This window comes from Mus musculus, chromosome 1, assembly GCF_000001635.26.
Source record: "Mus musculus strain C57BL/6J chromosome 1, GRCm38.p6 C57BL/6J".
NCBI classification, from domain to species: domain Eukaryota; kingdom Metazoa; phylum Chordata; class Mammalia; order Rodentia; family Muridae; genus Mus; species Mus musculus.
Window position 1 is genome coordinate 80,546,634 of NC_000067.6, and position 12,731 is coordinate 80,559,364.

Sequence of the window (12,731 nt, forward strand, 5' to 3'; positions counted from 1 at the left end):
CATTAAAGGAAAACAAGGGGGAGAAGAAGAGAAGGAGGGGGAGGGGGAGAGAAGGAAGGGGAGGAGGAGTCAACTTAAGGGCTGTGAGCAAGTATGTGCAAACCATCTATCCTCTAGGGGCTTGTTGTATTTAAAAGACAGTGGATCTGCAGAGATGCCTCAGTAGTTAAAAGCACTTGCTCCAACTGTAGACAGTCTGGGCACAGTTTTCAGCATACACAGTGGCTCACAAACACCTATAATTCTAGTTCCAGGGGATCCAGTGCTGTCTTTTAGCCTCTGCAAACCCCAGACAACCAGGTGGTGTACATATATATGTGCATTCAAACTTTCATAACACTTAAAAAAATCCATCTTAAAAATGATAAAGCATAAATCATCTGTACAGGCTAATGGCAAGACAAAATAATACTCTAAATGCAAATAATGAGATTCAAAACTAGGTAAAAAAAACTTGAATAAGCAGTTTTCTAAGGAAGACATTAAAGTTCCCAACAAGAGAATGAATGGAAGTGTTTAGTAACACGGATAATCAGGAAAGTGCAACTCATAGTCCCAGTGAGCTGTCAGCTCAGGCCTGTCAGAGTGGCCACTACCAAATGTCAAATGATAATCGTGATAAGGACAAAGTGAAGAAGCAGCAGGAACCCAATACACTGCCCAAGTGAACTTGTATATTAGTGTGGCCAGTATGGAAAACCAGAATGGGAATTCCTCAGATAAATAAAGACATAACTACTTCATCATTCAGAAATGCAACTTAAGTATATATGCCCAAAGCAACTGAAATCAGAACATTTCTCTTTTCTTTTTTAACCAATACATAAAAAAAAACCATAAAATTTCTTCATGAGAATGAGGCAGCATGTAAAGCCTTGTGTGTGTGTGTGTGTATACACATACATATACATACATGTATATATTTATATATATGTTGCATGTTTAAATCAGCTAAACATATTTATGTCCTAAATACTTATTACTCTTCTATCATGAGAACATTCAATGCCCTTGCTTCTAGCTTTTGAAGTACATTATGCTACCCAGTATCTACTGTGCAACAGTAACCAGGCCTTCTAGCTTCTACTGAATGAACCACACTGGATCCGTTTTGGCCAGTCTTTCTCCATACTTCCCTTACATACTTCATGAGCCTTTCAGAACCACAACTGTACTTTCTCAGCTTCTAGGTGCCTATGGTTTAGAATCACATATAAGTGAGATCAAGTGCAAGTTTTCCTTATTTCTGGCTCATTTAACTCACTGGAGTGAGATCCAGTTCCATCCACCATGCCACAAATGATGCTAATATTTAATGGGCAAACAGTATTTCACCTTGCTATATGCATTTTGTTCCTTAGTAGTTGGAGCCCTAGCTGGTGAATAGCGCTTCAGTGACCATGTGCCTTTTCAAGGACATGACAAACATACCTCTTCTTATTTATAGAATAGGGGGATCTATCTATCTATCTATCTATCTATCTATCTATCTATCTATCTATCTATCTATCCATCTATCTATCTACCTATCATCTCTTTATCTATCATTTACCTACATATCATCTCTTTGTCATCTATCTATCTATCTATCTATCTATCTATCTATCTATCTATCTATCCATCTATCTATCAATCATTTATCTATCTATGTATCATCTATCTATTTATCTATCTACTATCTATCAATGTCTGTTTGTCTGTCTGCATCTATCTATCTATCTATCTATCTATCTATCTATCTATCTATCTATCTATCTATCATCTTTTATTTTGAGACACCTCCAAACTGTTCTCACTCATGGATTTATTAATTTACATTCTCACTAAGAATGCACAAGGACTCTTTTTTCTCCACACATCTTGTCATCACCTGCCATTTTAGATTTCATATAAAACTCAACATCTTAAATAAACATCTGCAACTCCATGTTTGTTGGGATTTTATCCCAAAGATATGAAAGGGGGCAGGAAATATGCTTCTTGTATGTAGTAGAGAGAAATGTGGGAAGTGAAAACAAAACACAGATATTCAGGATTTCATCTGTGGATGTTCAAAAGCTAAGCTCATGGAAGTAGACCAGAAACGTAGCTTTGAGGGACTGGGGAGATGAGAGACATGAGGCATTTTTCTCCCAGGCACAGACACTCAGTGAGGGGATGAATGTGTTATGATGCCAAGTATGTAGCATGAAAACTGTAGTTAATAGCAATGCTTTATAGACCAAATTGTAAGGAACGCATGTGTATAGCTTGGGACATTGTTGTACATATGAGGAAAATTTCAGATGACTTGGAAAATTAAGATGGCAACCCCTGAAGGATAAAATACAAAGGAATTAAAGTTAAGGTATCGAATTATGCGTGACAAATGAGGAAAGTTCAGACAAGCACGTGACTGCGCTGGTTGTATGCTGCGTAGGCATTTGTAGCATCTGTGCTCATTAACACGATACTCCTGCTATAGGGCTTATGCAGGTAATGTGAAATATCATTACTTACCTGAGGCATGTAACTCTCGGATTGATTCTGAAGGTGTCAAGGGATCTAGATATGGTATAAACAGAGAATAAATTCAGTTATGTCTATACTCAGATACATATATACAGCTATTAATTAGTTTAATTTATATGAGAAATTTTAAATATATTTCAATTTGTTATTACATCATCATTTCCCAAGAAAACTTAGTTTGTATGCTCCTCAATTTCATGAACAGAATTAATATATATTAGTATAAATATATATAAATATTTTTACTGCAATGTTGACTTAGAATGACTAATTAGAATTAACCTGACCACAGAAATATTTGATACCCCCCTGAATATCTTAGCTAAATTATCTAGCCATGAATAACTTGGTATTAAGTTAGAAAAAAAAAAAAAGAAATTTTCCTCCTCTCCCTCCTTCCCCCTCATCTTCTTTCTCTCCTGATCCCCTTATTATGTATTCACTGCTGGGGATGACTAGGCTTAGATAGCCATTCAAACAGAATGGTGAAGGAAACTGGAGCACAGAGTCAGAACAAGTACATGCCTCGCAGGGACCTAGGAACACGTGCGGACTTGTTACCTGGAATGTTTGCAGATCTTATGGGGAGACACAAAGGGATAAAGTGCTCATGTTGACAAACTTCCTGAAGGAAATCAAACTTATACTGGCATAAAGTCTGAAACAGAAGCAAACAGCATGGTTATTGTTTGTACATCATGAAGTTTCAAAAAAAAAAAAAAAAAACAAGCAAAAGAAAAAGAAAGGTGTGTGCTTCAGTTGGACCATTACAAAGAAAAAATAGTTAATTTTGTATGACCACCAAGCAGTTCCTAGGTTTAGGGGAGTGTGCTTCTTGTGGTCACACTCCTTATCTTTGCACACAGGTCAAGACAACTTGTAGGAAGAGAGCAACTGTAACCCACATTCTATCCCTATGAGAGGAAACCCTGAGTCCTGCTTTTAGCTTATATTATAATGCACTTATTGTATGTTCTGTCTTGCTGCAATTATGTTAATGGAGTCCTCTCAAGATTCCAACTCAAATCACAGAATAGACTGTGATCATAAACAGGTGAGGTCCAGCATCAAGGAAGATAATGGTACATGTTATCTGAAGTGGCATCAACTCCACAGGCCACTAGTTCTTAGCATCTGCCATTTAGTTCCTTTCTCCCCTGTCTCTGCAAAAAGGTGTGTCTTTTCTACAACATCTGTGTTTGGACAGGAATATAAGAGTTTAGACTTGGTCTAAGATAAACATAATTTACATAGGAATGATGGACTGTCATAACATTTTTATATCCACTCTCATGTATGAGAGACAATAGTCTCTAAGAGCAAATTGACTTGTCACTACTATATATACTATTATTAGTTCACAAAATATAAAAGTATCCTTTTACCTCAGATTAGAATTCTATTTCTGGCAACAACATTCAATAATGTAGAAAACTGCCATTTCAAACAAGAAGAGTATTTGATGTGTTCTTTTGTATTTGAGCAAGTATATAATTAAATTGCACACACGTATTAATTATTCTTCACTGAGGATATACTAATTGATCTTCAGAAAATATATAGGCCTAGTGCAATTATACTTAAATGGAGATTATTCACACTTCATGCATCATAGGTGTGCAAATGGATAGTCTTTAAAGAAATATTTAAAGGACCTTATACAGCCAAGGTTATGTTTACAATGGAGTTTGCAGGTATGAGTGCGTCTGTGAAAAAAATGAGAAAGATCTCAAATAATAGCTTAATGTACAATTTACGGTCTCAGATAAAGAGGAATTTGCAAACCTCAAAAGGAAGGAGTAGTTACCAGAAATAATGAAGGTCTAGGGAAGAAATTAATGAAATAGGAACTAAAAGAACAACATAAAGAATCAACTGAAGAGTTGGTTCTTTGGAAAGATAAATATGACTGACATACCCTATCCAAACTAATTAGGAAAAAAAATCCAAATTAACAAAATTAGAGATAAAAGGAGTATTGTAATAAACTACAATGAAGTCCAGAAGACTGTTAGGGAATATTTAAAACTATAACCCTGAACATCTAGAATAAATGAATGTTATTAATGATATGTTATCTAATAAAATTAAATTATGAGAATAAAAATAACTTGAATATCCATAGGAATGAGATTAAAATAGTTATAAGAAGTCTGTCAGCAAAGAAAAGTTCCAAACCAGATGGTAGAGACCTTCTTTTATGACTCATGAAATGGATGCTAGGTCAGTGTTTCAGGCAGATTCACACAGAGCTTACCTTAGTTACCATGCTGGGTTAGACCAACCATTACTCCCATTCTCGGTCCTTACCTTAAACTCACCAGAAGAGAACATGCTGATGTAATTGTTCACCATCTTAAACACGAATCCCCGGTCCATAAATGTAAAGCAGCGCTAGGAAGATATAATCCCAAAGTCAAATCGTTTTACTTGTGGGACTTTAGGAAAGACGATTATATACTGAATCAGAGTAATAGTCAACTAAGTGTGCTATGTGTTTCTATTTATTTATTTTTTAAATCTCTAAAGCATGTGAGAACACCCATCTGATTAGAGCAACTAATCCAAGTGTTGTAGATAGGATTGCTACTTGAGGTTCCAAACCTGCACCTAATGACTGCTTAAAATATTGCTTGGAATTTTCTAATGAGGTATTTTAGACTTTCCCTTTTATATACAAAGTTGCCTGCTTTTTAATTACTTGGCTACATCTTATTACTGTTTTTAGTACATTGATCCCAGAGTAGCTTGGGTGGAGACCATCTGCTGTACCTCTGGGTGGGATGGAAAATGGTACAATGGGCCAGTACTCTCTTCATTCTTATTGGCTTCCTTCCCCAGGGGACTGTTTTCTATTTCATCGAGGGAAGCATGCATTTGAAGAACAGAGAGAAGAGACCCTGCTATTTTTATTAGGGAGCAGTTCCCTTTATTTTTCTCTACTACTTTTAACAATCATCCCCCAAAGCTTTCATTGTCTTTTGTGCCAATAAACACTATTAAGTTATTTAACGTATGTGTGCATAATGGACATTTATGATGCCACCTTTTCATTCACAAACGTTGTGTGTGTGTCTGAGGTCTAGGTGATCTGTTGTTATTGCTATTGTCAGTAGATGTGCTCATTGTCTAGCTATTCTTTTCGCCATTACCATTTACGTTGTCATCTTGGACATTTTCTGTTGCCTCCACATAAAGTTTATACATAGACAGCAATGACCTCAGGAGAATGACATCACCACAGTGTGATTCCTCTCAACATCTCCTCTTCCTGTTTGAAATTATTCAGAAGCACCGTGGTTTGACAACACTTAGGTGCACATTTTTATCCAATTTTTATCTATTTTTCTTTAGTGAGCCTCTGGGCTCAAATGAATATTAAACATGTTTCAAGAGAAGAGGTGTAAAAGTGGAGTGTTCATCTCACTGTTTGATACTTCATTATAAATAGAGATTGTGCTAATGACATTTAGGATACCTTGCAGCCACTGTCAAGGGGACTGGAACAGAACAGAGCTCTTGCATAACTGTACCTTAAGGAATCTGGCAACGCTGTGGTTTGCTCTTTTGGTTTCCTCAGGGGCTTCCTTGCATTTCCAAATCACGTGGTCACACAGGCCCATCACCAAGTTGTCTAGTTCGCTTTGGTAAGACTCGGGGAATCTTTGAGCTCTGGGAAGCTAAGGAAAGAGTGTTTCACCTATAAGATGGTGTGTGAGCTTCCAAGCCAGGACGGCAAACTGAAAGACTTACCTTAGTTCTCAGAAAAGCTAATCAAAAGAGTTCTTTGGAAAACTTGAAAGTAGTCATAAAAATTCGAAGCCTTTCAAGTTTCAAGGTCATAATTCTGTTTTTTCTAAATGTTCCCTTCTAGCCTGACTGGTAAATTTATACTTTTTTTCATTAAAAGCTGTTAATCTCAAATACTCAAACCACATAGACATGTGCAAAGTAAAACATGAATAATTTTATGCCCCCATATTAATTCCTTCCTTTTGCCTCCCAAGGAGTAACTATTAAACTTTAAATACAATATATTAATTTTAAGGTGAATATTATTCTAAGAATTCTTTTAGTCGGATAGCTCCATTTATTTTAATTTAGAATGAATTTTAAAATATAAATCTATGAGTGTTCAGCCTTAAAAGAGACATCTTCTATTGCAAGGCCCCTTTCTAGTGCAAGGAAACATCACAAAAGAGAAGAAGGAAAGAATTTAAGTCATGGAGGATTGGGAAAAATAGCATGGAATGCTGCCATCCAGATATGATATTACTATGGCTATTGTGATCAAACAGTGGCTATAGAAACCTATACAGGATTGGATACTTAAGCTTTCAATCATGGGCAGAGAGAGTGTCCACAAGGCCCTACTTAAGTCCCTAAAATTCTAGTGACTGCTAGTGGATGCTGGAGGAGGGTATGCAATTTTGTCTAGTGGTGTGGCCTATGGGGGACTAGATGGGAAGAAAAAAGGGGTTCAGAAGGAAGAGAAGGGGGATAGCAAAGAGTACTGGGGAGGGGTGAATGTGATTGTAATATATTGTACATATGTATGACATTGTCAAAATGTAAAGAACTATGGTGCTAATGAATATCTTGGGAATGGCTCAGTTGGTAACTTCTCTGCTTTGGAAGTATGAGTAACTGTGATGGCTGGGCATGGTGGCTTGCATCTTCAACAATATCACAGGGAGTAGGAGCAGAGACAGGTGGATTCTTGGAGCTCACTGGCTAAAGAGTGTAGCCAATCCTGAGCTCCAAGTTCAGTGATAGACTGCCTCAAGAAAAAAAGATGAAGACTCTGGACTTCACGAGAACTCACCAAACACATTCTTTCCTACACACACACACGCACACGCACACACTTACACATGCACACGCACACACTTACACACTATCACATATACATTGTACACTTACAAAAATAAAAATGTAAAAACTTGTGACAAATAAGCAAATAACTGGATGAAAATAGATACTGGCCTGAAGTAGTTTCTAACATGAGTTCTAGTCAGCCCTAATCTATGGTTCCAGAATTTACAACAGAGAAGAAATATCAAGATCTTTATGACTCTAGACATAATAAAGCTTGGAAGAGAGATTGTATAACATACTTAATACAATTTTATGTAATGTTTGGATGTCTTTATGAAGTGGGAAAATTTTAGACAGTTGAGCTCTCTGGGTTCACATAGGTCTTTCCTATAAGGTCAAAAACCCTCTTTCATCTCTACGAGTTGGCTTTAGTAATTATCGTCACTACAATTAGAGTTAAATTGAGTCATGTAATTTTCAACTGCAAGCATGCAGCCTTTCATACTGCAGAAATACAAACCACGAGGGCTGTTATTACAGGGTTTGTTCTAAGTGGAGAATTAATAATGGAACATTGGAGCCGACTTTTATTTTTCTTTCTGTAACACCACTTGTAAGTATTTTAAAAGCCTCATCATTATTCTTTGTATGTATTTAAAATTTATTGTTAAAATCATACAAATTGATAAAAACATCCAATCTAATAAATCACATATGCCATTTTCATCCTTCTCCATTTACCTTAGGCAATAAAAACAAATAATTTACCTATTCAAAAAACAGCAATCATTTATTTATTTATTTATATATTTATCTATCTATCTATCTATCTATTTATTTATTTATTTATTTATTTATTTATTTATTTATTGTGTTTGTGTCTGTGGGGAGTGTTGTGAGTAGAAAGGTATATATGCTCGTGTGTGTGTGTGTGTGTGTGTGTGTGTGTGTGTGTAGGGGTGAGGGCTAGAGATTAATCTCAGCTGTCTTCTTTAGGAACTGTCCCCATTATTTTGTTGGACAGACAGAATCTCTCTTTGAGACCTGATGTTTGCTATTTAAGCTAAGCCTACTGGCCAATGAGCTCCAGGTAATCCACTTGTCTCTACTTTCTAGCACTGAAATTACAAGTACATGCGACCACACCTTGCTTTATATGTGGGCACTAGGATTCAAACCTGAGCCTTTGGCTTGTGCAGAAAGCCCTTTACTGACTGGGCCATCCCCTGGCACAACAAGCACTTGTTACATAAGTGAAGCACATTTCCAGTTTCCTCTTTGGGGTTTATTAATTTTTTAAGATGTATTACAAATAGCAGAGCTTATGTTATCTCCCGAGAGATATGTGTGAATGGCATAGATTTTGATATTCTCTTTCATCCCCCATCTTGAAGCCTTCTGTTGAAATTCTCCTTGTGGTCTATTCCCACTCTTAACCCAAAGGCATGTGATGTGCTAAACATACATGGAATATTTCCAATTACTCCCTGGATAAATACCAGAAAAGCTTGAGGTCAAGGATAGGTAGAAGGGTATTGCGGTGACCCCCAAACTGCACATCTGGAGCAGAGATGAGGAGGAGCTGGGTTGTTAGACAGCCAAGGTCATGAGGGGTCAACCCAGGTCTGGGGCATTTGGGAGCTTTGTTGGAAACTAGTGAGCGATAGGGAGGAAAAGAAGGTTAGTTAGCTTCCTGGACCTGCTGGGACTTGAGATCAGTTTTGAGACGATATGTAGCAGATCCCAGGAATAGAAATGCTCCTCAGTCAGCAGACCAGGAGTCACCCAGGATACTCTCTGTGAAGCTGCATCTCAGCATCCAGGAATCACCCAGGGGTACGCTCTGTGAAGCTGCATCTCAGCATTCAGGAGTCACCCAGGGGTACGCTCTGTGAAGCTACATCTCAGCATCCAGGAGTCACCCAGGGGTATGCTCTGTGAAGCTACATCTCAGCATTCAGTGCGCCAAATTACAGGCTCCTGACTCCCTCAGGTTCTCCACACTTGCTTCTGAAATTCATGACTAAAATTTCTTAAGTGTAGAAAGCTACTCACTCCATAATTAAAAGAGACAGAAAAGAAAAAGAAAGCACTCACACACTTGAGAAAATTTGACTATGATGCTTTTGTGTCAAAGGATGACAAGTTTTCCTATGGAGACTAGTAAGAAAAATAGAAGGTGCTGGGATGAATGTGAGGGCTACTATTGAAGTAGGTAAGAAAAAGGGAAATTGGGATCAGTAAAAACAGCATAGTGGGGCTGTCTAGATCGTTTGGTCTTAGTCTGTTCTGTGACCTATCTAGATGAGAGCATAAAGTCTATCAATTACAACTGTAGCAGAATTTAGTCCAATCCATTCTTGTACAGCTGAAAAAATCCAGCCCCTAGCTAGATGCCAAGTGTTGTTCTTACTACCCAGTGTTTCAGTGACGAGCAGGGATTACAACATCAAGAAAATTTCTGATCCCGGCACAGTAGAATTCAGAAAATTCAGAGATAGGAATTATTCTTATCTCCATGTTAGATCTTCCTCTTCCTTTGGGGCAGGAGGCTCTTTCTTATATTTAGAAGTTGGACAGCACAGATGTATGAAAAACACACATGCAGAGGCTGTGGTAAAGGCATGCAGTCTGCAGAGATGAGTGAACCGCAAAGCATTTCCTCATACCAAGGTCAAGGTGATGGCTGGCAAGTGCTGGGGCCTGACAGGAGCTTCTGGTTGGTGACTCAATGCCCCTGTGTTTTGTCCTTAACCTTTACTGTTTATAGTGTTGCCTATTTTCCTGTAACAGTTGGCTCTTCTCTCACTAGTGAAGACACCACAAAGCCCTGGCTTTGGAAGGAAATATACAAACTCTAGGGAAGCTCACCCACCTCTTCTTTTATGAGAGGCCTAAGCTGCCAGCTTTCTGGGCCTAAACAAGAAGACTAGAGACTATATCATAATTGGCTATGAAAACTAGGTAGCATCTATAAGAGTAACACAAAGGTCATTTAATACTGGCCATTGAGGCTGTTTGATGAAAGGGACGGGGTATAAAAGGGCATACTCTACAATTAATAGAGGAGAAGGTAGTTTTGAACATGTAGGATTAAATGATAGGTAGCCTTATATAGAAATTGATGTTTTTCAGATGGATATAAGTCACCTGAAGTTAAATTGTAATTGTCTTAGCCACTGTAGTAGAGGATAAAGGCTGGAGTAAAGACATAGAAGAAAGTATACCTGAAGGAATTGCTATTAACTGAGACCATTGTGCCCACTAGAACCTGAAGTTGCACAGGAAAGCACAGTGAATACTCCAATGACCCCAAGCTACCAAGAAGATGCTGGTACTACCACCACTGTGATGTTCTATGGTATCTTGTGTCTGGTGATAACAGAAGCAGTCATAGGATAGGATGTCACCCTAGTAACTGAGACCACATGATGTGTGTGGCTAGAGGGTTATAATAAATGCCAAAGGTAGAGGGACATTCAAAGGAGCTTGACACAGAGGGACCCATAGAGTTGAATAATGATGTATGAAATATGTAGGATCTGAACTATGGTGGTTACTAACACGCACAAAGAAGTTAGGGCCAGGCAACTGGAAAATGAAGGGGTCTATCTCATTAAGGAGATATAGACTAGAGTTAACTTCTACATCCAGTACATATGAATTGAAGAGGAAGCTATGTTAGAGGAAAGTTTCCAAAAACTGTACTAAGTAGATTCTATCAATTTTTCTCCACAAGGCCTTATGGACATTTACCAAGGCTAGGTATGCTCGGGAGAGGGGAACAGTCATGCACTTGAAGCATCACTGGACAGAGGATCTACATAGCATTTCTACCTAGAAACCCAAATCACTATCATATGTACTCTGTTAAGAGTGCATACATACAGAGTCTGAAGATCTTTGACTAAAGTTCTGGTAACATTTAGATGGATGGATGGATAGTGTGTGTGTGTGAGTGTGTGTGTGTGTGTGTGTTTGTGTGAGAGTGTGCATGTGTGTGTTCAAGAACCACCTCAAAGTCATTTACCTGGTCCCAGGTATGAAGATTATATAGAAGAAATGGGTATTTGGATCAACACTGAGCATGGAACTCATTGTTTGGAGCTGTTCTTGTAAAGCTGTTCTTGTAAAGAGAGAAATCTGGCACTGTCTAACCTCTACAACGTCAGTGTTCCTTACTGTGGCCATCACATGCAATACTGTTCTGACTCTACTCCTCTGTATGCTGGTAGGCAGGGGAGAGTCTTAGAGCCCCTCCCTAGCTTTATCTAAATGGGAGATGTATGAGAACTCATGCTATTCCCTTGGGTGTTCATGGTTGGGTCCTCATTGCCTGACTGTGATTGTGAGTGATGACACGCAGCAGCCCTGACTACAGTCAAGTCAGGTTATCAGAGATTCAGAGCATCATGGAAGGAAGGTCTGGGTCATAATCTCTGGTGGGTCACCAAGGCCTTCTCCAAATGTGAGCTAGGGTGAGAAGACCTAGATTGTAGAGGAAGGGGATGGTGTGCTCGGTAGGCATGGTTCTGAGGAGGCCAGTTGCTGTGGCAGGAGTTGGAGTTAATCCCATCAACCCTCATCTAATGAGAGGTCTATGGGGGCTGTGGAGGAGCAGATTCATGGTTGTGTGCAGTGTGCCATGACAACTGTAGACTGCAGAAGCCCAGACATTTCTTTAACTTGTGGAAAACATGTACAAAGCTGTCCCATCCAAGACCTAATCAATCACTCATGGCTCAAGCATAGTATTCCAGGCTGATTCTATTCAGCGATGGAGTAGGCTGAGGCTTACCAGCAGGACCTGTGCAGAGCACAATGCCCCCAATGAGCATGCTTTGCTTCCAGATGACTCATTGGCCAGGCTGAAAGCTTCTTTACTGCCAGGCTCATTTTAACCAGCCCCTCCTCCCTTTCCGTTTTCTCTCATGGGTATCAGACCTTTCTACCTTGTATTTCCTAGTCCCATTTGTCCTTTGGAGTTAAGTCTCCTCCATAGATGTTTACATTTGTCATTTTTCTCTTGGCATTTGTTTCTGAATGAGCCTTTATTAACATATGTGATCATTTCTTGTACTTAAAAAGCAATGAACGTAAATGGCTAAGATTTTACACGGTCAATAAATGTGGAACTAATGAGAACATGTTCATTAGCTTAATTGTTGGATGATATTACATTGCTATATTACCTATGATCTTACCTGAATTTTGTTTGTGTCAATCAAGTGCTGTGCCATTGATTTTAGAATAATGGCAAAGAAGAACCAAGAATGCTAAAGGGAGAAGAGACAATGAAGCATTTATTAATCTATGGTAAAATAATGACAATTATGAGCTTTACAATAGAATATTGCTACTCAATTTTTTTTCAATCTTAAAGTAAATATGAATAAGTTAAA

At 38.3% G+C, this 12,731-nt stretch overlaps 1 protein-coding gene across 27 annotated transcripts in view; it reads right to left on the reverse strand.

Moving 5' to 3' along the window:
• Dock10 (dedicator of cytokinesis 10) overlaps positions 1 to 12,731 on the reverse strand; it is a 257,698-nt gene that overhangs the window by 45,566 nt on the left and 199,401 nt on the right. For all 27 annotated transcript variants that reach the window (XR_001783679.2, XR_373539.4, XR_003954321.1 and 24 more), the window contains 5 exons: positions 12,534 to 12,605; positions 6,045 to 6,191; positions 4,822 to 4,905; positions 3,073 to 3,169; positions 2,500 to 2,544 (listed from right to left, as the gene is read on the reverse strand). Coding sequence is in view for 21 of the 27 variants with exons in the window: in NM_175291.4 (NP_780500.2) it covers positions 2,500 to 2,544; positions 3,073 to 3,169; positions 4,822 to 4,905; positions 6,045 to 6,191; positions 12,534 to 12,605 (445 nt within the window). In the remaining 6 variants the exon portion in view is untranslated. The remainder of the gene's footprint in view (positions 1 to 2,499; positions 2,545 to 3,072; positions 3,170 to 4,821; positions 4,906 to 6,044; positions 6,192 to 12,533; positions 12,606 to 12,731) is intronic.